Here is a 23,054-nt window from a genome sequence, read left to right as displayed (position 1 = left end):
TTGCGGAACCATCAACTTTGAAAGTTGGAAAAGCTGGGGTGGAGGGGGTTGGGCTAGACGCTACCTGACTATTGAGGGCACTGTTTCAAAATGCGTGTATACATACCCGCGTACGTATAATGAATACTTGAAATATAAGATTTCGTTCCATACTTTTATTATTTGACAGTTCCTCTCAAAATTCAACAGATTATTGTAATTTGTCACATTTAATCAACTTACGAAATGTCGATTCCATGCAACAGATATTTCCTGAGTTATTTTTTGAAGCCCAGTGTGTTGTTTATGTGTCAGGCATAAAAGTTGACTCGAAATCGCCGTTTAGTTTTCGTGCTTAACATTTTTGGGGTATATTAATTTACGTTTTTAATGATTTCTCTCCAAATTTGAACCGGCTGTGTAACATAACGTCCAATCAGGAGGTATAATTTCACTCCAATATATCAATATTTTTTAGTTATTGTCTCCACAAACAGGGTATTGTTTTTAGTCCATGAATGTTGACTCAAATTCGCCTTGTGTTTTTCGCTTTCACACGCCACATTGTCTTTGCTATATTTGTATTATTGGGGAACGATTCATATCCAAATTCGAGAGATTTGATCGATATATCACGTTAAATCACTATGGAATATTCCAATGCAAGGCATCAAACATTTCTTGAGTAATCGTCTCCACAACGAGTAGGTTTTGTTTTTGTTCCATGAACGTTGACTTAAATGCGTCTTCTATTTTTCGTGCTTCACTCACTTATTCTTTTGGTTATTTTTTTTTCATGGATTAATAATTGCTCTCCATATTCAACGTCTTTGGGTATTTCTTGAGTTATTGTTTGGAAACCGAGTGTGTTGTTTTTGTGTCACGAACGGTGACTTCAGTTAGTTAGGTGTCTCGTGTTGACAAAACAATATTTACGGTGGTGACCTCTATTTGTGAAGCGCGCCCTCTTTTGAAAGAAAATTAAAGCTGACTTAATGAGGCAGGTTTTTCTCCGTTTTAACGCAACGCATTTTTTTGCTATATTCTTTTTTATTACTGTCCATTTTTCACAGATTTTTGTAATTTACAACATTTAATCAATTTACGAAATTTCAATTCCATGCAACATGTATTTCTTGAGTTATCTTCCGGAAACCGAGCGTGTTGTCTTTTTGTCATCAAATAAGTTCACTCAAAATCGCACCACATTTTCGGGATATATTATTTTTTTAACTACTCCTCTATAAATTAAAAAGTGTGGTGTTGTCTATGATGACCAATCAGAAGATATAGTTTCACTCCAAAACAACACAATTATTTGCTCTAAATATTTAACAGGCAAGTGTTGCAAGTCAAACTTTACATCTAGTCAAAATTTCAATCCCATAAAATGACTAGTTTTTGAGCAATCGTGTGGCGTAGGTGTCACACGATTTTCTGGAGGCCGTGACTTCACTTTGGATGGGCTTTGTCCGTGTTACTGAAATTATATTGCCGCCGATAATCTGTGTGTTTTCTCTCGATATTTATCATGCTTGTGTTGACTGTCATGCCCAACCTCTATAGGAAAAATTCCAATGCAATGTAACAAATATTTTGAGTTATCGTGTGACATTATGACTTGTGTGATCGTGTTTCTGTTTAATAGTAATAAGGTTGAATTTCTGGACATCGTGACTTCAATTGGGAATGTAGTTTAATTGTCGGTGTTATACAAAAAACCGATAATCTCTATTTTGTCTGTCAGTATTTAACAGGCTTGCGATGCCAGTTAACAGTTGTTGACTGATGTGATGTGGGATATGACGTTTTGAACACCCGAGGGACGCATAGCGCCCGAGGCGAAGCCGAGGGTGCTATGCGTCCCCGAGGCGAAGCCGAGGGTGCTATGCGTCCCCGAGGGTGTTCAAAACGTCATATCCCACATCACATCAGTCAACAACTGTTTTGTCATACCTCTGTCTTGATGATGTGTTTTACTTGTTTTTCTAAGGGAAATTAAGGGTGGCAAACTGAAGGAATCTTTGACAAGTTTCTTTCAACATATAAAGCTAAATCTTTCATTTGTTGTTTGGAGCGGCTCAAAAACCTTTTGGGGGGCGGAGAATCTGTGCCTCCGGGCTCAGCTGACATGTTGAGGCTGATGAGGATCGTATACGAAAAAACTAACTGTGTCAGCTCTGCATTTCCGAAGTTCTGAAGGCCTATAGGCACCGTTACTAAAGTCAGTCAAAACGTAAACATAATCTTAATGCCGCTCGTCGCTGGCCGCCAAATTAAAGTAAATATCGTCTGCAAATGCACTGCTCCCTCACTGCTATACATTATATTGTGGATTGTGAAAGTACTGCGAGGTACCAGTGAGTACAAGTATAGTCTGGTTTAAACGCGGTCTGCGCATAATGGTTTGGACTGTGGGGCGGGGACTAGTCTACATGCATGCGATATCACAATGTGATATACACCGGGAGTGTGCCATGCATATTTATCGCCCGGTCAGGTGATCGTCCTGGGCCAATGAAAAAACAGTATAAAGACAGAGGTATGACAATCATGCTTAACGTACAACTATATAGTATTGAGTAAAAAAGTGATTTGTACAAAATTCATAGAACAAGAAAGAAAATGAGATCGAAACATGTTAGTGTTTTAAACGTGAAAAATATTATCCAAATGAAGCATCGTTCATGGCAAAAAAGTCACAACTCCTTTTCGAGAAGAAGAGAAATTCCCAAGATGTTCCTTTGTTTTTCCTCTTTTTCAAGGGCATTTTACCCAAACTCTTTCCAACTAAATTTGCTTTCTGATTGTCTCGCACAGAGACTGCTGTACCCATGCAGCGGTTTAATCTTTCAATAGAGGGCGCACCATACTTATGCACAGTGGTCGCTACTGCTAACACGCAGAGTCAACACGATCATGGTTCGGGCAATATCTCATGGAACACTGGACGTATTCACTCAGTGTTTCGTTGAGTAATTATTAATAATGTGTTACGACCGCCAGTACAATTTCAAGTGAATTCGTCAAAGAACAAAAATAATGTGAGCGAAACAACTTAGTATGTTAAACCTGAAAAATACCTTCCGAATGAATGACATTGTAAATGACAGAAAATACTATATGGTTCGATGGATAAGTCACAATTTACAAATTGTATTTTGGTGAAATTCCGACCAATAATTCGTCATAATGTATCACATTCAGGAGTATATTTTCATGGGAATTCGTTGAACAAGAACGAAAACGAGATTGAAACAAGATAGTGGACTGAAGTCGGTGCGCGGTGAGCGGTGTTTGTTTAGCGCGCCCTCTTATGGAAGAAATTGATGCATGACGATAAAAATAACACGGAGTGTCCTCACAATGCTAATTCTACCTTGTTTGTCTTTTTTTCATGACCAGTCATCTAGCTAGAATTCAATTCAATGGGTCTCTTAATTTTTTGAGATAGCGTGTCTACATGAACTATCGTTTCTGTGCAAGAGTGAGGCAAATGTTCTGTTTGGACTGTGACTGCAGCCTATAGCCAAGTTTTTCTCCGTGTTGAAGCAGTCCACTGCTGATGGGGAGGAAAACATTATTTGTCTCAATCTTCTATCTTGTTTATCTACTTTTCATGACCAGTTATCTAGCTAAAATTTAATTCGACGCATCACTTAATTTTTAAGATAACGTGTCCAGCTGGACTATCGTTTCTGTGCAAACGTGAGGCAAAGGTTCTGTTTGGACTGCAACTGCAGCCCATCGCCAAGTTTTTCTCCGTGTTGCGACACAAGAAATTGTTGAGGGAGAGCAAGGCAATATTTTGTCTCAATTTTCTGTCTTATTTGTCTTTTTGTCATGACCAATCATCTGGCCACAATTTAAATCGATGCATCACTTAATTTTTGAAACAGCTTGTCCAGCACAGTACATCTATGATTGCACATGAAGGATATGGTTTGTTTATGAGACTATAGCATTACACTTAAAATCACCTTTCATGATATCAATCCAAATATTGTTAACATTGTAATTGACCTTTAAAAAAAAGGTGTCATTTTTTGCGACAGTCACATGCACACTACATTGTTTCTTTTCAGTGAAAATTCAGGCTTGTAAAGTAGTTCTAGTTTATCTACCCGCAATGTTTGTTTTACTAGTTTAAACAATGTACCCTCTTGATTTTCTATTTCGCTGTCGGACGTTTCACGCCGTCAGAGAAAAAATTATAAGCTTTCTATTTTAGATTCGTGGGATTTATTGGGCTATTAAAGGGAATGTACAACATTTGCTTTTGCTGCAATTTTCAGAAATAAATGGATTTGGAGGATAAGTATGTTATAAAAAATATTGTTTAACTGACTTGTTTCACGTTTTGGGCTTGTAGATGCTGGAAAAACCAAGAAAACCAACCATGTTCTTGTAGTCTGGTTCCCTAGCTGACCCCACTTAAGATGAAATGGAGCAATTAATTTGGGGAATTGCAAGGTCATAGAATCATTTCAGCACTGGCTTGTACCCCTTCACAGGTGTGTAATCAATTGCAAAGAAAAGTCAGAATAACTAAATATAAAAAAAATTAGGAATAGTTTTTGACAAAAAGCCAGTTTTCTCCAACGCTGGTCGGCCGACCAGCGTTGGAAAAATACAGTTTTTCCTGAAAATGTCAGCACACCAGGAGCCACGATTTTAAAAGATGCTTTAGACTGTCAGTCTATAACAATCCAGTAAGGTTTTTCGTGATAATTTGATCACTTCGTTTTTTGATGTTTGCAAATGTTGTATCTTCCCTTTAAATAGTTCAAAATGATGGAAACGTCAAAATTCTATAATATAAGCGTGGGCGAATCGTTTCGATAGGTGTCTCACTACAAAGTGCAAAGCTTTTGTATTGCTAGAAAAAAAATAAAAACAAAATGTATTTTTCATTGTGAAAACTAAAAAAAAATAGCACGGGCAAGCAACTCTAAACTGATCACTTAATTCCGGTTATGCCATTATACTTGTCCGATATAGCGCCCTCTGTTGAACATTTGAACAGCTCTCTCTATTGATATACATAAACAGCTATTTTGTTATCCAATAAATAACGCCCTCTATTGAAAAACATAACAGCGCCCTCTACTTACAATACAGTTACTCACTCGCCCCTTACCAACTCGCCCCACTTGTTCGCCCCAAACGGGAAGGATCACTAGAGGGCGCCACTCATCTTATCAATAGAAGATGCTAATTATTGAATCAATAGAGGGCGCAGTTCTTTTATCAGTTGACAGATGGCGCCAGTTTACCAAATGGGAAAATATCAACGTGATCCACGTTTAACTACAGTAAACTCGTTTTGAAAGGTAAATTTCAGCAAAAAATACAAGATTCTTTAGGAGCAGTTATTCAAGATCAGCATAGTAAGACACTAACGTCAACGTATAGTTTTGTCCCATTCTGACTTGCATTAGTATGCTGGCGCTTGGCTGGCGGAAAAAAATGTCAGTATGACTTTGACTTGAGTTTGCATGGACAGTCCCTTATTTTCGGGCTAGGTTCAACTAAGTCTAAGAATTGTTCCTTCAGTACACGTCCAGCAAATAGCAACTCACTATGGCTTTATTTATGTAATAAGAGTGCCTTTCTGTCTGTATCCTACGGTTTTTAATAGAAATTGATGACGTGCATGCCATGAGCAGCCAGTGATGCAAGACACAGAGTCAGAGGAATGCAGCATGTGATGCAATTGATGGCAGTACAGATAGCAGGTTGATCTCCAATGGGCAGCAGACATGGAAAGAATGTTGCAACCTGACGCCACTTCAGCGGTACGAAGTCTATGGTGAGTCAAAAAATGTAAGTATTTCCTAACAAAATTGGAAATATTTCTCAGTCCCAGATTCATGTCTTATCATCATTTTTGGAATGACTGTCCTTCATTGAGATGATATGAAGAAAACAGCAACGTCAGGTTACAAAACTCTCTCCGCAGGTTTATGGTTGTCCAAAAATTTGGGACTCTCATCAATACTGTGTTTTGCATGTTTCAGAGCACTGCATGCCAGGTCCCAGTAGTGTGGGTTTATTATAGGACTGCAGGGTATGTTGGCGACACAGATTTTATATTTCGGTTCCAAAAAGTTGATCAAAGGAGTGGGTGCGTTCCGGGCTTTCTGAAGAAGCTTTTGAGGAAAAAAAAATACGTACGCTTTCTTGACTGGGAGTCAAACGAAATAGCTGATGCCTATTTTTGCAACTCTTATTAGCAACTTGAGCATCATGCTTGTTGAAGTTGTTGGGGCTGTTTATGAAGCTCGATGGAGGTAATTTTTACTAAAAACCTGGAAAATATGTTACTGTCCCTGTGGAAAACTTAGTCTGGATAAAGCAAAGATGTCAGTGAGGGTTTTTTTGTCAAAACGAAGATTCACATTGCAAGATTAAAAGTCAGTATTAAAAATAATTTCAGAATTATTTTTTTTATATGATGTATTTAATCATCAGGATTCATTTGACGACTGAGCCGCCATAGCAGCAGATCACTGACAGAACAGCAGCAGTGCTACAAGGGGTCTACAGCTGTCCGATACAGCAGAGAGGAAGACAAGCTGAGACAAAGAACAAAGACAGTGACACAGGATAAGTATCTACAGTTGTGTAACAAGATGCTATTAGTGCAAGTATAGGAACAGTAGTTGACTCAGCTGGGATCCATGGAGGAAATGCTGTGAATGTTTATCATGGCAACTCTGTCTCAGACAAGATTGTTGCAGGGGCTGATGCGTTACATTATGTTCAGCGAGGATGCTGCCAAGCTGTGTTTTTTTTTGTACGCTCCTTGCAGCTGCTGTGGCATCCATACTATTTCCTGCAGAAATTTGATCAGCAGGTTGGTGGAGACAGACGGGATAAGATCATCGAGAGGGTCACCCAGCTATCACAGGTGCTGAACCATGGATACTGGATTGCAGATGCTGAACCAGTTAGGATACTGGATTGCAGATGCGGAACCAGTTAGGATACTGGATTGCAGATGCTGAACCAGTTAGGACACTGGATTGCAGATGCTGAACCAGTTAGGATACAGGATTGCAGATGCTGAACCAGTTAGAATACTGGATTGCAGATGCTGAACCAGTTAGGATACTGGATTGCAAATGCAGAACCAGTTAGGATACTGGATTGCAGATTCTGAACCAGTTAGGATACTGGATTGCAGATGCTGAACCTGTTAGGACACTGGATTGTAGATGCTGAACCAGTAATTAGGATACTGGATTGCAGATGCTGAACCAGTTAGGATACTGGATTGCAGATGCTGAACCAGTTAGGATACTGGATTGCAGATGCTGAACCAGTTAGAATACTGGATTGCAGATGCTGAACCAGTTAGGATACTGGATTGCAAATGCAGAACCAGTTAGGATACTGGATTGCAGATTCTGAACCAGTTAGGATACTGGATTGCAGATGCTGAACCTGTTAGGACACTGGATTGTAGATGCTGAACCAGTAATTAGGATACTGGATTGCAGATGCTGAACCAGTTAGGATACTGGATTGCAGATGCTGAACCAGTTAGGATACTGGATTGCAGATGCTGAACCAGTTAGGATACTGGATTGCAGATGCTGAACCAGTTAGGATACTGGATTGCAGATGATGAAACAGTTAGGATACTGGATTGCAGATGCTGAACATGTTAGGATACTGGATTGCAGATGTTGAACCAGTTAGGATACTGGATTGCAGATGCTGAACATGTTAGGATACTGGATTGCAGATGCTGAACCAGTTTGGATACTGGATTGCAGATGCTGAACCAGTTAGGATACTGGATTGCAGATCCTGGACTGGATTGGACTGGTCCTGCCTTCAATAAACATCCATGCGGTTTAGATTGTTTTGCATGTTTAGTAACTCAGAGGAATGTGGTTTGGTTATTCACTCAAATATTGTGCTCCATGTAATTCCTTTTACCAAGTTTTCAGTTACTTGCTTATAGGCAATAAACAGTCATTGAATGATGCAAGGTTGGGTATGGGTGCATCGTACCCATCGATTGAACACAGCATCAATATCTCTCACTTGGATATAATTTTAAATTAAAGTCTGAGAACAGTTGAGAAGAGTCGTTTTCATGCCCTTTGTTGGTCCATGCGATCCTGGGTCAATGTTAGCTGTTATTTCAGTATATTTCCTATTTCCTTAGTAGGCGTCTACATACATGAAATTTAGATTTTTTTTATAACCACAGTCTGTGCAATTACTGAGACTCCGACCCCCAAGAAAAGTTCTTTATTGCTGTATATTCAAACAATACAAAAAGTATGCACTTTTGCATGAGAACAACAAATTTGGCCCATATTTGGTTATGTAATAAATTATACTTAGATTGTCATTATATGTAGCCCTGTAATAAGTCAGTTCTTGTAGGGAAAACTGGTTCCCGATATCCCTGTCAGAAATGATAATGCAGGCAAACAGTCTCGTGTACTCAGTAGGGTAGGGGGCCTGTTTGCATGGAAAAGCTGCCAAATTAAATGCTACTTGTTCTGAGGGTTGTAAATGTCCCAAAACAGAACAAAAGAGTTGTTTTCTTCTGTTAAAATAACAAAAAGATGGAAAATTGGTAATTGGAAAACAAAATAATTTGTTGATTTTGGACAATGAGTCATCTTTAATGCCAAAACCCAGTTACTGGTCCTTATCATTGTTTTTTTTTTAACTGTACGCATGCAGTACTGATATGCGTGAAATGTTTTGGTTAAAGGGAATGTACAACATTTGCCTTTGCTGCAATTTTCAAAAATAAATGGATTTGGAGGATTATTATGTTATAGCAAATATTGTTCAACTGACTTGTTTCACGTTTTGGGCTTGTATATGCTGAAAAACCAAGAAAACCAATCATGTTCATGTAGTCTGGTTCCCTGAACCACTTAAGATGAAGCAGAGCAATAGGTAGACTTTGGGGAATTGTAAGGTCAGAGAATAAGTCTAGAAGGCTTGTACCCTTTCACCATTGTGTAATTCAATTGCAACGATAACGCGAATTAACTAAACATGAAAAATTAGGAACTGTTTTTTTAAGCCACTTTTTTCCCAATGCTGGTTGGCTAACCAGTGTTGGAAAAATAAAAATTTTCTTGAAAATGTCAGCACACCAGGAGCCATGATTTTACAGGATGCTAAGCTTTTGACTGTCATTCCCTAACAATCCAGTGAAGTACTTCGTGAAAATTTGACCATGTCGTTTTTTTATGCTTGCAAATGTTATATCTACCCTTAACATATGTTTCATTTTTGCAATAAAATGCTCTTCATATATTTCAATAATAACACAGTCAGTGATAACTATGTGTTAAGTTTCATATAAAGTGTTAAACGCAGTTGACAGAATTAAAATGAAAATCATTTTCAGAAAAAAAATCCAACCTTGTCTCTTCTTTAGTTTTCAATTTCTTAATCCTATCATGGATGGAGGATTAAATAATATTTTTAAAATGAGAGAAGAATATAAAATACAATTTTAGTGTTTATATTTTTGATGTATTTGATTCTGAAAACAAAACTTCACTTTAAAAAAGGAAGATAACAATTTATTTTTGGGAAAGAAAAAAAAGAAGAAAACTAAGTATCAATATAATCATGGTGGGACTCGAACCTGAGTCGATGGATTGGGAGTCCTACGCCGGTCCAGCAGACCATTTACGCGCTCAAATACTCTGTTAGTTATTTCTCTTTAATTATAACTGTAAGATAGGCTTATCGCGGCTTTTCACGTACACGCCCATGAAGCGCTTAGACGTAAAACACAGTCTGACAATGTAAATCACTCGTTTGATTTTGGGTGTAGCTGTTCACGTTGATCGAAATTTACCTGGAAAAGGGTGATGGGTGTCAATTGAACTAAAATCGTGAACGTCAATGAAATAAAACTCGTACAATCCTTGGTTTCAGTACGAAACACACGTGTTCAACGGATGCAGAGAAGCCTATTTCTTTTGTTCAATTCCTTTGTTGAATCTGGCGTTAACAATAAAATGTTTCCATTGAGGCGAAAGGATTAAACGCCGCGATCTTTTTTCACGCTTGAGTGCCTCTGAATGGGGAATATTGAAGCGGAAAATCACGAATTACAGCACTTAGGCAGCATTTTTATCCCACATAATGATACTTTTTGGAGAGGAAATTGTATACTGAATACAACTGTAGTTTCAAAACTCAAAAATTCGCCGTATTTAAAAAGTCGAGGTATTTTTTTTGGAAAAATTTCACTAAAACTTTCCTCATCCGAACGTAGGCGGCGCTATATACATTTCATTCTCGCACGTGCACCGTATTCAGAGTTGGCTAGCGCATTAGCGTGTGTGTATGGCATTGCAAGGGGATGGGGGCGGGGCTGGCTGCCTATTATGTATACATGTACGGTTTATAACCCTTTTTTAAAACCATTTTTCCACTAACGACTTTTAGTAAAAATATTTCGCTTGTTCCCCCCTCCCCCCATCTCACACGACAAAACAAATTCCCGCCCCCCTCTTGCTTCATGGGTATACCGGGGCCCTTTTATTAATATCCTTATACGCGTCTCTTTTGTTCCATTAAAGTTGACTTTTATTCTGATTGCATTTTGTTTCACAGACCTTAATTATCTATTGTTTTAGTTGTAGACCTATTCAACTTTTATTGGTGAGATAAATTGAAATTGTGATGCTAGGATAAGATTGGGTACAGTGGATAGCGGGTGATACTCAGATGGGGCGGCGGCTAGCGCGATAACAATGCACGCACTGTGAATGAAATATATAAAGCGCCGCCTACGTCAGGATGAGGAAAGTTTGGGTGAAATTTTTCCAAAAAAATTACCTCGACTTTTTAAATAAGGCGAATTTTGGCATTTTAAAACTATAGATGTATTCAGTATGCAATTTCCTCTTCAAAAAGTATCATTATGTGGGATAAAATGCTGCCTAAGTGCTGTAAATCGTGATTTTCCGCTTCAATATTCCCCATTCAGATGCACTCAAGCGTGAAAAAAGATCGCGGCGTTTAATCCTTTCGCCTCAATGGAAACATTTTATTGTTAACGCAAGATTCAACAATAGAATTTAACAAAAGAAATAGGCTTCTCTGCATCCGTTGAACACGTGTGTTTCAAACTGAAACCAAGGATTGTACGAGTTTTATTTCATTGAATTTCAGGATTTTAGTTCAGTTGACACCCTTTACCCTTTTCCAATTAAATTTAGATCGATTAGAACAGCTACACCCAAAATCTAACGAATGTTTTACATCGTCAGACTGTGTTTTACGTCTAAGCGTGCATGGGCGTCAACGTGAAAAGCCACGATAAGCCTATCTTACAATTGTAATTAAGCAGAACTAGTATAACATTTGAGTGCGTTAATGGTCTTGTGGACCGGCGTAGGACTCTCAATCAGGCGACTCAGGTTCGAGTCCCACCATAATTATATTATTCTTTCTTTTTTTACCTTCCCAACTTTTTATAGCCCCATGCCCAAACATAAATTTACTAAACTTATCTTTTAAATAAACTGAAGTTTTGTTTTCAGAATCCAAAACAAACTACCAAGAAAACAAACAAAACAATAACAAACAGGTATTTTTTTTCACTTTTATTTATTGTGATGATTTAATCTCCCTTTATTCAAAGAACTATGCACAGCATTTCAACAATCTTTTAAGTACACATTTACTTTTAAAATTCACCTACACAATATTTACACTGCAAGATAAGATTTATCGGACTTGAAGGGCATGTACAACATTTGCTTTCGCTGCAATTTTTCAGAAATAAATGGATTTGCAGTCATGTATTTGCAGTCTGGTGACCCCACTTATAAGATAAAACGGAGCAATTAATAGACTTTGGGGAATTGTAAGGTCAGAGAATCAGTCTAGCAGACTTGTACCTCTTCACAGGTGTGTAATCAATTGCAAAGAAAATGCGGAATAACTAATTATGAAAAATTCGGAGCAATTTTTTTAAAAATAACCAGTTTCTCCAACACTAGTCGGCCGACCAGCGTTGGAAAAGTACCATTTTTCCTTAAAATGTCAGCACATCAGGAGCCACGATTTTACAGGATGCTTTAGACTGTCATTCCCCAACAATCCAGTAAGGTATTTCGCGATAATTTGATCATTTCGTTTTGTGATGTTTGCAAATGTTATAATAAAGAAAGGCAGTAAACATTTAATGTTTTTACAGATGAAATTAAGAAATGAAGTCAGAATATCACACAATATTGGAAAAGAATGTTGCAACCTGACGCCACTTCAGCGGTTGTGTGCAAAGTCTATGGAGCGTCAAAAAAAATTTCTCTTAAGTATTTCTCAGTCCCAGATTCATGTCTTAATTATCATCATTTTTGAAATGAATGACCTTATTGAGATGATATGAAGAAAAAGCAGCATCAGGTTGCAACATTCTTTCCCAATATTGTACATGAAAAAAATATAGTATTGACAATGTGATAGATAGACGGAAAGGCTCTGCTGGCAGAAATTGTGTGCTTAGCAGCGCTATGAAATTGGGCCCAGTTCAAATCACTCATCTTCAATTTGTTTCATGCCTTCTGGACCTTACACCCTAATTACCTGACAAACGTGTTCTGAAAACTTGTACATGTATATTCATATATATAAACCATTAATTAGTATAATTACATTACATACAGATGACTACCCCCCTCCTTGAATAACCATTCCTGGCCCATTCTCATGCCGTTGGCTTGTCTCTAAACAGGCCCCAGAAACTCCAAGAAAACAAACTTGCAGAGTTGTCCTAAGCAACATTTATGACGAGAACCTTTATAATTATGATATGAGCATTTCAATGCTACCTGACTTCAACTGTCTGACTGAGTCACTGAGTATCGAGTCAGTCACTATTAGTCACGTACTGACTGACCGAGTCATTGAGTTACTGAATGAGCCACTGACTGACCGAGTCACTGAGAGAGTCACTGACCGAGTCACTTACTGAGACACTGACCGAGTCACTGAGTAGATGACAGCCACTGAGTCGCTCAATGAGTCACTGAGTGATTCACTAACCGAGTCGCTGACCGAGTCACTGACTGAGTCACTGACTGAGTCACTGACCGAGTCACTGAGTTGATGACTGAGCCACTGAGTCGCTCAATGAGTCACTGAGTGATTCACTAACCGAGTCACTGACCAAATCACTGACGAGTCGCTGACCAAATCACCGACGAGTCACTGACCAAGTCACTGACTGAATCTGACTCAATCACTGAGTCGCTGATCGAGTCACTGAGTTGCTGACTGAGTCACTGACTGAGTCACTGACTGAGTCACAGAGTCCAGCTTAACTAGGCAAGCCTACTTTGTTTATGCCATGAGAGACTAGCCTCTCTCCAGAACTGTTGTTTTCTCCTGCATAACCACCTTGCCAAAGCTAAATAGAGAAATATTCCAAGGCAAATTTCCCAACGTGACGAACAATTAAATCACTCTTAAATTAATCAACAGTACCATTCCATTATTTCAAAATCCCTTTGCGAAGCAGGGTTTTTTGGAATGTACAAATTTAAACAATCTCAAGACTAGGATAGGGACCACCTCAGGAAACTGGTACCCTGTTGTCCTTGGCCCACTTCTTCATGACACGGATGATGTATTCCACCTGTGGGTTACCGGTGTTGCACAAGATTTGGAGGATGTCTCGCAGTGTTTCTCTGTAGAGGAAAAAAAATGACAAAAATCTAGTGGCTTGAACTTCACTGGGTTTTGTGCACGTGAAAATGAAAGCTATTAACAAGATGGACTTTGCGTCGGGGTGATGTAAATCAATGTTAGGTTTTGCCCTTCACCGATGTATAAACACTGTATACTCAGTGTGTTACCTCCTGAGTGAAAGTTGGAAAAATAATCACTTGGGTGGGATTCGAACCCACGACTCGACCATGGAGCTTACGGGGTTGGTTGGCTGGCCAGGCAACCAATTCTGTAAGCTTGATGGTCCAGTGGTTAAGACGTCTGCACTAAAAAGCAGGAGGTAATGGGTTCGAGTCCCAACCGAGTGATTTTTTCAAAATTTCACTCGGGAGGTAACGCACTGAGTATACAGTGTTTATATGTCAGTGAAGGGCAAAACCTAATAGTGAAAATGAAAGCTGTTTTTAGAATATGGGGACAAATGAAAAATCCATAAAGATCAATGAAGTTGAACTAGAGGGCTAAGAAGTTGAAAAGTATTCATGAAAATTTGTAATAAAAAGCCGTATCCTCTCTGAGTGATCCCCGTTTGATATTTGCCAGGTCTGCATCGTGACTTTGGGCGTGATCCCTGGCTGCATGGCATATGCGGGTTGAGGGCTTCTGACTAGCGCCCCTTTGACAGAGACATTGACAATTAGGGAACCGCCAACATTGGGCTGGATAGCTCAGTTGGTAGAGCACCGGAGTGATATGTCAGTGCACACTGTTTGATAGATGTAGTGTGGTCACCTGACCATAAGTTGATCTGATTGGTCAGTGTGCACTGCTGATTGACAGAGATGACACCCACCTTGGTTCATGGCCAGCTATGATCTGCTGGAATACACCCACGCACGCCCCTCGCTTGCCTTCCCAGTATGCAGGATTGGGGTCCAATCTTTCCAGGACACCGAAAGCCTTGGTCGCATAGTAGAACTGGCCCATCTACCGACAGAAAAGTTGAAAACATGTGAATTGAGAAGAGTCTCTGTGATAATTATAGTTTGAGGTCGAGGCCAAAAAATCAGAAGTTCAAACAAAAAGCCTGAAGTTTTCGATCATATCGCCACCGTGTTGACAAAGTGATGAATTTGTCCCAAATCAATTTTTTAAGCAGTTGGGATTTTTGGCTATTCTAATATTTTATGATGCCTTCTACATGCTTACTAAAGTTTGTGACACAAAAGTGCATCCTTCATTATTCAAGCTAATGACACAAAGTAGTAAATGTGCAATGAATCATTTTTTTTTCTTTTTGACGGGGATTCGTATTCTCGTTGATTTTACACGTGAAAACAATGTTGCAATCAGACGCCACTTTTGTCTTCACACATCATCTCAATAAAGATGAGTTATTGCAAAAATGTTTCACAAACACGAATCTGCAGAAACATTTCCAATTTTGTTCAGAAATACTTGGAAAGTTTTCTTGACTCGCCATAGACTTTGTACCCAACGGCTGAAGTGGCGTCTGGATATGTGCATTCTTTTTTACAAGTGTGTTATATTTAGATTGACATTTTCTCTACGATTTGGGTTTTGACGAAGTGACAAATGTGTTTTGTGAAATCGGCTGCAGGTTTAGATTGAGTGACTAGATACTAATTTGGGGCTAATGCCAAAATCTTGACCAAACATACAAAAATAGGGGATGATGTTTTACCTTGTAGCCGTCGTTGGCAATGAGCTACAGCAGGCTGAACGATTCGCCAGACGTCTCCATCTTAAGGTACAACTCCCAGGCTAGTCTGGCCTTACGATTCACGATGTCTGAACAACAAAAACAACACAAAAAGGTTATAAATACATAGGATACTGCTGTAAGAAAACACATTGGGGTCCACACAAGATGGTTCGGTTCAGTGGATGCTCGTTTCAGCAATTTTTGGCCAGCAATGCTCAGTGTAACTGTGTACAATATTTGGGAGCCAAGAGGGATGTTCAATGTAGCAAATTTCTGTTGTACAATCTGCTTGAAATGTGATAAAACAAATCCAACATGGCAAATGTACGACTAAGATGTGATGTTTACACGTTTAAAACAAAAAACTTTTAACTCCGTTTAAAAATTTCTCAAAACATGTAAACAAAACCCGAATTATAGAAAAGCCTGGGACCTCCGTTCACGCGATCTTCCTTGGAGATATCCACACATAGCTCAAATAATTCACGTTGTTTTCAAACCTACTTAATTTACAAAACCTTAGAAGCACCGTAGTACTTGATTACATTTGGGGAACACGTAGTTACATTTTTACTTTATCAATGACTGCCTGCTATTTACTATGTCAACCATTGTTGATTTATCATGTCAATCACGCCGGTCTGCAGATCAGACATAATGGGTAGGCAAAAGCCACTGTCAATGGCTAAACATTTAAAACAGTTCTTAAAATATTAGCTTAACGTTTACAAAATGAAACGCAAAGTCACATCCTTAATATACAATCAGGGCGATGATTGCATGCTGGTTATGTCATTGTTAGAGACCCTTCAGTCCACCTCACACATGGGCAACATGTGCATCTCCCTAATGCCACTCTGGATTTTCCAGCAGTACATGAAATGCATGCACGCGACGTGTCGTGACTTTAGTTGGACATTTGGTTGTGCAGTCACAATTGTGAGTGGTCAATACATTATGAGTTGAGGCTTAACAGGTGGATTCATTCCCATAATTAGCAACTTGGAAGTTGGAAGAGGAAACGTCATTCACAATTGATGGTAATACTCACAGCATCTTGCCAACCAGAGACACGTGTAGTCATTCTTGATCTTCTCACTCTGAATGAGCACAAAAATCTGGAAAACAAGAGAAACGAAACCCACTCCAATTAAATCATGGTAAAACCAAGTGTTCCCACCAAAACAGTGGTCTAGGAGGCACAGAAAGATCCCCATCCGGGTTTTAGACTTGTTTTTTCATGCCTATTTGCCCTGAACAAGGCTAAAAGCCACTCCAGATATACAGGGCTACAAGTCGGAGCAAAGCAGCTAAATCAACCACACCATCTCTGCCCTCATAGGCACCCACTTATAAGCCATCAGTGTGGGGGTTTTGGTCAGTATCAAATGAGGGCAATAATGCTCATTGTGAGTTTTGGCAAGGTATGCACCCCTCTAGTCGGAAAATATGTGACAGCATTGCAGCGGTGGCAGCTTTTTGGGTGCTATCACTTTTTTCTTTTTTTTAAATGGCAGCCAAAACATGCTTGTTACAACATACAATTTATCCGGTTCAAGCATATTGACGGCAATTTTGAAAACACAAATCAAAAGTGATAACACTGCCACCACTCACACTGCAAAGCTATCACACATTCTCCAACTCTAGATGTGCCTTTCAAAAAATCGCTATGAGCATTGCTCTTTTCAATCGTCTGGTACTGGTGGCCCAATTTTTGGACCAAAGCTGATAGCCTATTACTCCTGGGTTGGGAGAAGCAATGAGTGACAAAGTGCCTTGCCCAAGGGCACACGCACCACGACCCCAGGCTGGACTCGAACCCACAACCTGCAGCTTTACCTGCAGACCACGAATCCAACGCCCTTAACCACGAGGCCACAGCACTCCACACTCCTCTTGAATCAGGACAGATCATAGGTTGGAGGGAAATAAGCACCAGGCAAGGAATTCCAAAGAGATGCAGCACGTGGGAAAATAAGCTATTGGAATATCTTTTTGTTCTACATCTAGGTATACGGCAACAGTATATGGATGAGAACAGACAGAAAGTCGGGCTTCTCTCTCAAACAGGGCCGACCATCGGTGGAAATCGATACAAAATTCCACTTTTCTTGAAAATGACAGCACACCAGGTGCCGTGATTTCACAGGATGCTTGAGACTATTATTCCCTAACAGTCAGGTATTTCATAATAACTTGGTAGTTTGGGTTTTTGATGTTTGCAAATGAAAGGCACCATGACTAGTTCAGGCACCATGACGAGTCACTGCGCCATGACTGGCCAACTATTGAGGGCGCAACAACAAAAATTTGGTCCGGGGTTCCAACCTACCTCCTCTGCTTCCTTGTAGTTGCCTGCTGTGGCTTTGGCCTGCGCATAGTTGTAGTTGAACCTATCGTCGTTGTAGAAGTAACTCTAGAAACGTAAACACACAAAAATGTCATCTTAGTTTTTCTGATAATTTTCCCACCTGCACTACTTTTTTCCCCCCCAAAAAGGGCCAATACAGCTAAACCATGCCACAGAAACAACTATGAGCAAGTTGGGGCGAGACTAGTGGTCGATTCCTGACGTAAATTCGATGCCTGAGCACTAATATCAACATGCAAACGCCTCTACTCAGACGATGGTCAAAATTGTTCACCAAATAAAGAGAATGGTCAAGAATAATTCCAAAAAAAAATTGGTCCTGAATATTAGAGGGTGATTGGCAATAAATATTGTCAGGTTTTTGGAGAAAAGTTCAAAAACGAATAGTCTCTAACATTAAATGCATTAGATAAAATGACCTGAGAGCAAATATGCAGTCCTATGCCCCCTGTCTGTCTGGCCTCAACTCCATTTTCAAAGCTGTTAATGAAATAAAATGAATCAATAAACATTACTGCAACTTTCCTAAAAAATACAGCGGTGCTGTTGAAACCCCTCGGCCTGAGTTTGTTGATATAAGGTACAAAATTACAAGTACATGTAGTAGAATAGTTAATACTGGTCAATGGAATGACCTAGACCTTGACCAATGACATTGACCTTTGACCTTTTGACCCCAAAATCAATCCAAACTTGAGTTTCCTGAAGGGCAACCCCTGAAGTTACAAACCCGAATCATATTTCTAACTTAAATTATCAACGAGAAACAATCTACCTCCAACTCACCACTGATATACTCACCCAAAAATAAGAAAATAATTTTCTGACATTCTTCTAGTTGGCTAATGTAGACATAAATGATATTTATTAATTAGAATTTGTTAACTTTAAATAACTTTTTTAGTGTTAACCTGGAATTTTCCAAGATTTACGCAAGTGCGCTGTGTTAGGGAACACTAAGCTGATTTTTGGCCCAATTTCCGGACGCCACCATTTTTAAATTTTGCTCAAAATTGTGTGACAGTGAAATTGTTTACAGAATTTAAATGGCAAACACTACTGAAAAAGTACCAGTAATAACTGAATGAATTTGAAGTTTATCAACAAAGAAGTTTGGCAACCGTGCATGAGGAAAGTCAGGAGAAACGTCGCAGTGCGCCACGTTAGGGAACACCACTATATGTGTGCATTGATACTGGGTTCTTAATTGGGGTAGGTGCGATGAACTAAAAACAATAGGCCCTGGCCCTGCTGACTATATGACTATACAATCATGGAGCTATAAAAAGAGGTCTTACCCAACAATGTATGCAAAGCATTCAAATATACTCTGGAAAGACACCCATACCTCAGACGTCACTGACCAACAAAGACTAGGAAATGTCCTTTGACATGTTTTCTCAGTTTGCATGCCATGGTAGCAACTTTTCCCTGCTAAATCCGACATTTTTGGACATATTATCCCTTTAAATGGTGGCATAGGTCACTGTAGGGAAAAATTAGTGATGTCCAGATATATGGGAATCTTTCCAGTACGCCGAAAGGAAGTTGAATTTTGAGAAATAAATAGTCCAGACTTACCTGACGTACAGGCCTATATAGCCTACCGCTGCATTATCTGCTGCATAATGTTGATCGATAACCAAACAACAGGTGGCGCTCTTTACAATTAACGGTGTCAGGTACAATCTCATTCAAGTGATGTTGAGCAGTACGCGTTGCCATGGTGATACGTCATCACTGTGCTCTGCATCCTGTATGTGCTCCACAGTTGACATCCTTGGTAGAACCTTCAAACTCTGTCAACTTCAAGAAACAAAGGAAAACAAGTTACTTTAACATCTTTACCTTCTAATTCATAAGGTTAGGTTCAAATATTGTTTTCATCTGCTATTTTTTGGAAAGGGCATTGTTTGAAGAATTTAATTGACAATAATTATTGTGAAATTTGAGAACAATTTTCCAAAAAATTGACAAATTTACAAAAGATAAAAATGGGGCCTGTAGGGCCTGAGCATACTTCCTGAACTTAGTTTAAAATCCTTACACTTACAGTTCTGAAAGAATGACTATACAATCATGGAGCTATAAAAAGAAAGTCTAACAATGTATGCAATTAAAGCATTAATAACCCCCTAGGCCCTTTTTGCTTGGAACCATCCTCAATCCTCCAAAATTTTGCAACTCCGCCTAAATTTTTAAAAATTGTCAGACAGTCCTGCCTCAAAATGCATTCATCGTCAATCCTCCAAAATCCTCCTCATCCCAAAATTTTGCACTCGTGTTTAAATGAAGGATAACCAACGCCAAATCCTTCAAAATCATCAGACAGTCCTGCCACAAAATGCATTCACCCTCATGGAGGAACTTCCTCCAAAATCCTCATGTGCTTCAATCACCATTCATCCTCAATCCTCCAGAATCCTCATTAGATTCAATCACCATTCATCCTCAATCCTCCAGAATCCTCATGCGCTTCAATCACCATTCATCCTCAATCCTCCAGAATCCTCATGTGCTTCAATCACCATTCATCCTCAATCCTCTAGAATCCTCTTGTGCTTCAATCACCATTCATCCTCAATCCTCCAGAATCCTCATGTGCTTCAATCACCATTCATCCTCAATCCTCCAGAATCCTCATGCGCTTCAATCACCATTCATCCTCAATCCTCTAGAATCCTCATGTGCTTCAATCACCATTCATCCTCAATCCTCTAGAATCCTCATGTGCTTCAATCACCATTCATCCTCAATCCTCCAGAATCCTCATGCGCTTCAATCACCATTCATCCTCAATCCTCTAGAATCCTCATGTGCTTCAATCACCATTCATCCTCAATCCTCTAGAATCCTCATGTGCTTCAATCACCATTCATCCTCAGTCCTCCAGAATCCTCATGTGCTTCAATCACCATTCATCCTCAATCCTCCAGAATCCTCATTTGATTCAATCACCATTCATCCTCAATCCTCTAGAATCATCATGTGCTTCATGAATCACCATTCATCCTCAATCCTCCAGAATCCTCCAAAACCACCAGGAGGATTTTGGAGGAGCGAGGTGGGTTAGGGTTAAAAAATACTCCGGAAAGATTCCATACCTGGAGTTCTGGACATTTAGTGAAATGTCCTTGGTGTTTTTTCAGACAGTAGGATGCTGGCAGTGGCAGTAACCATGTAGGATGGAACGCCGTATTATCGGAATATTATTGTTCGGAATAGAGATTGCCCGCTAACCTTCCCGAATTGTCCTGTCTCTGAGGTTGTATAACTCTTCCTTTTCAAATGCCTGTGAAAATAGACATGCTCGGAATGTGCGAATGGAGGTGGACTCCCTATTATCGCGGTATGTGGGAATTGTGGTTTTTACAATAATCTCAACTTTTTTTTTTCATAGTTAATGTTTTACTAAAACATCCCCTGAATAAAGTCTGATATTTTCCCTGTAACGTTCAAGTTGATTAAACTTCGACAGACTATAATTCCCTGCAGGATGATTTCTTAAAACGCGCCCTTCCCCGAAAGGAGAAGAAAATTACCGTGACAAGTCTACTGATTGGCGATTGGGCGCCATTCACTTTACAAGGTGTGCCGTTTTATATTTTCTTACGCGCTGTCCTTATTTTGATCCCGTAAAAGTGTGTACGATTTCGCGGTGGAAATATCCTCCTTTGACTTCATTTCGTGTTTGCAGCTGTAGACGGGGAACCAGACAATGGAGCTTTCATGGACAGAGCACCATTGATGATTTATGTTAAAATATAGACGGTACCTTTTAGTTTTAACAGACACGGTGAGGGAAAATTTGCAGGTTTTGGAAAATGTGAATATTTATTAAAAATCGTTAAAAGTCCCGAAAAACACAACATTTTTTAATCGTCCTTTTTTAATACGACTCGGCAGTAAGTCCTTATGGCCTGGAGGACCTGGATAAAAATCGCCACTTAAAGGAGTTTAGTCAACACAAAAGGAGAAATGTTCCATGCCGCGATAAAGGGATGCCGCGATAAAGGGACTCCGACTATAGTTTTTTTGGTAACAAATTTCCCTGCTAAATCCAAAAATTTTGGACATTTTAAACCGGAATTGTGGCATAAATCACTGAAGGGAGAAATGAGTAATGTCCAGATATGGGAATCTTTCCAGTACGCCGAAAGGAAGTTGAATTTTGACAAGTAAATAGTCCAGGCTTACCTGACAAAACATGCTTGGTGTACAGGCCTAGCCTGCCGCCACATACATTATCGGGAAAACCAAACAACAGGTGGTGCTCTTCACAATTAACGGTGTCAAATACAATCTCGTTTACGTAGTGTTGAGCGGTACGCACTGACAGGTACTTAATACGGGAAATTAAGTTACGACATAAAGTTAACCCTGGGGACAAAGTTGCGAAAAAGTTTCGAAGTCCGAATTTTCCCATCATGCATTGAGAAATCCCAATTCCTTTCTCGATAGGATTTGGGATTTGGGAATCGTTATTCGTTATCCGTTTTGCTGTCGAGAATGGATTTTGGATTCGAAGTCCGTTATCCGTTTTTCTTTTTGCTTAGGAAATGGGAATTGGTTTCGTTATCCGTTTTTCTTTTTGCTTAGGAATTGGGTTTCGTTATCCGTTTTTCTGTTTGCTTAGGAATTGGGAAATGGTTTCGTTAGGAAGGAATTAATGCGACCGGGAATTTACGGGTTATGAGATTGTCACTTTTCACACCGTTAATTGTGAAGGGCGCCGCCTCTTGTTTGATGATATCCCATTATTGTCAGCAGTCATGGCAGTAGGCGATGTATATGTAGCAGACAACTCGATCGATAACGTACATGTAAGTCATCACGTCTAGACTTTTTATTCACACTTCAATTAGTCAATTCATTATAGGCAGAGCATTTGAAGAGTACATTTGCTTAAAAAAAGCAGATAAGAGCCAATATTACATTCTATAGTTGTACCAAATTGGAAAAAACCCACCAACTAAATATTTTCGGTATAAATCCTTACTTTTTTTAGGACCCCATTCCTATATAAGGTTAAAAGACTCACCAAAACAGCTGACTAAATGACACTCAAAAGTGACATTCTGATATTTATTGACACATTTGACAATTTGGCAATGACACCTCTTGAATATCAGCAGGTTTGATTTTGTAGAAAGAGGGCAGGGTTTTGATTTATGAGGGGTTAAAGACGACGATGACAAACAGAAAATAAATTTAAAAAGCAATTGAGATGGCAAACTGCAAAAAAAGGTAGGAAAGTCACATTTTCTTTGAAAGTGCTTTCAAAATTATAACTAA

The 23,054-nt window shown here is 39.2% G+C and overlaps 1 protein-coding gene across 3 annotated transcripts; it reads right to left on the bottom strand.

Moving 5' to 3' along the window:
- Nucleotides 1-12,370: 12,370 nt before the first annotated feature.
- LOC119738631 (intraflagellar transport protein 56-like) lies at nt 12,371-21,983 on the bottom strand. Of its 3 annotated transcripts, none has more exons than XM_038213542.1 (5): nt 18,179-18,198; nt 17,721-17,804; nt 15,365-15,471; nt 14,513-14,646; nt 12,371-13,679 (listed from the first exon to the last, which is right to left on the bottom strand). In XM_038213542.1, exons 4-5 carry the CDS (start codon nt 14,644-14,646, stop codon nt 13,565-13,567), a joined length of 249 nt encoding a protein of 82 aa, XP_038069470.1. In that variant the 5' UTR covers nt 15,365-15,471; nt 17,721-17,804; nt 18,179-18,198; the 3' UTR covers nt 12,371-13,564. The 3 variants fall into 3 exon arrangements, 2 of the variants coding, with proteins under 2 accessions (XP_038069470.1, XP_038069478.1); XR_005272484.1 differs by lacking the exons at nt 14,513-14,646; nt 18,179-18,198 and adding exons at nt 16,437-16,503; nt 19,341-19,360 and having other exon boundaries at nt 13,605-13,679; XM_038213550.1 differs by lacking the exons at nt 12,371-13,679; nt 14,513-14,646; nt 18,179-18,198 and adding exons at nt 16,437-16,503; nt 21,957-21,983 and having other exon boundaries at nt 15,371-15,471.
- Between the last annotated feature and the right edge of the window lie 1,071 nt (nt 21,984-23,054).

The sequence above is a fragment of the Patiria miniata genome, unplaced genomic scaffold, assembly GCF_015706575.1.
Source record: "Patiria miniata isolate m_02_andy unplaced genomic scaffold, ASM1570657v1 HiC_scaffold_10, whole genome shotgun sequence".
Lineage (NCBI taxonomy): Eukaryota > Metazoa > Echinodermata > Asteroidea > Valvatida > Asterinidae > Patiria > Patiria miniata.
Note: the sequence above shows the minus strand (reverse complement) of the source record. Positions and strands in the feature narration are given on the sequence as shown.

What these genes read in the sequence shown, in the direction of transcription:
- LOC119738631 (XM_038213542.1), bottom strand. Translation starts at nt 14,646, where the DNA reads ATGGGCCAGTTCTACTATGCGACCAAGGCTTTCGGTGTCCTGGAAAGA. An exon ending in ATAGCTGGCCATGAACCAAG is followed by an intron (nt 13,680 to 14,512) that starts GTGGGTGTCATC and finishes TTTCCTCTACAG; the next exon opens with AGAAACACTGCGAGACATCC.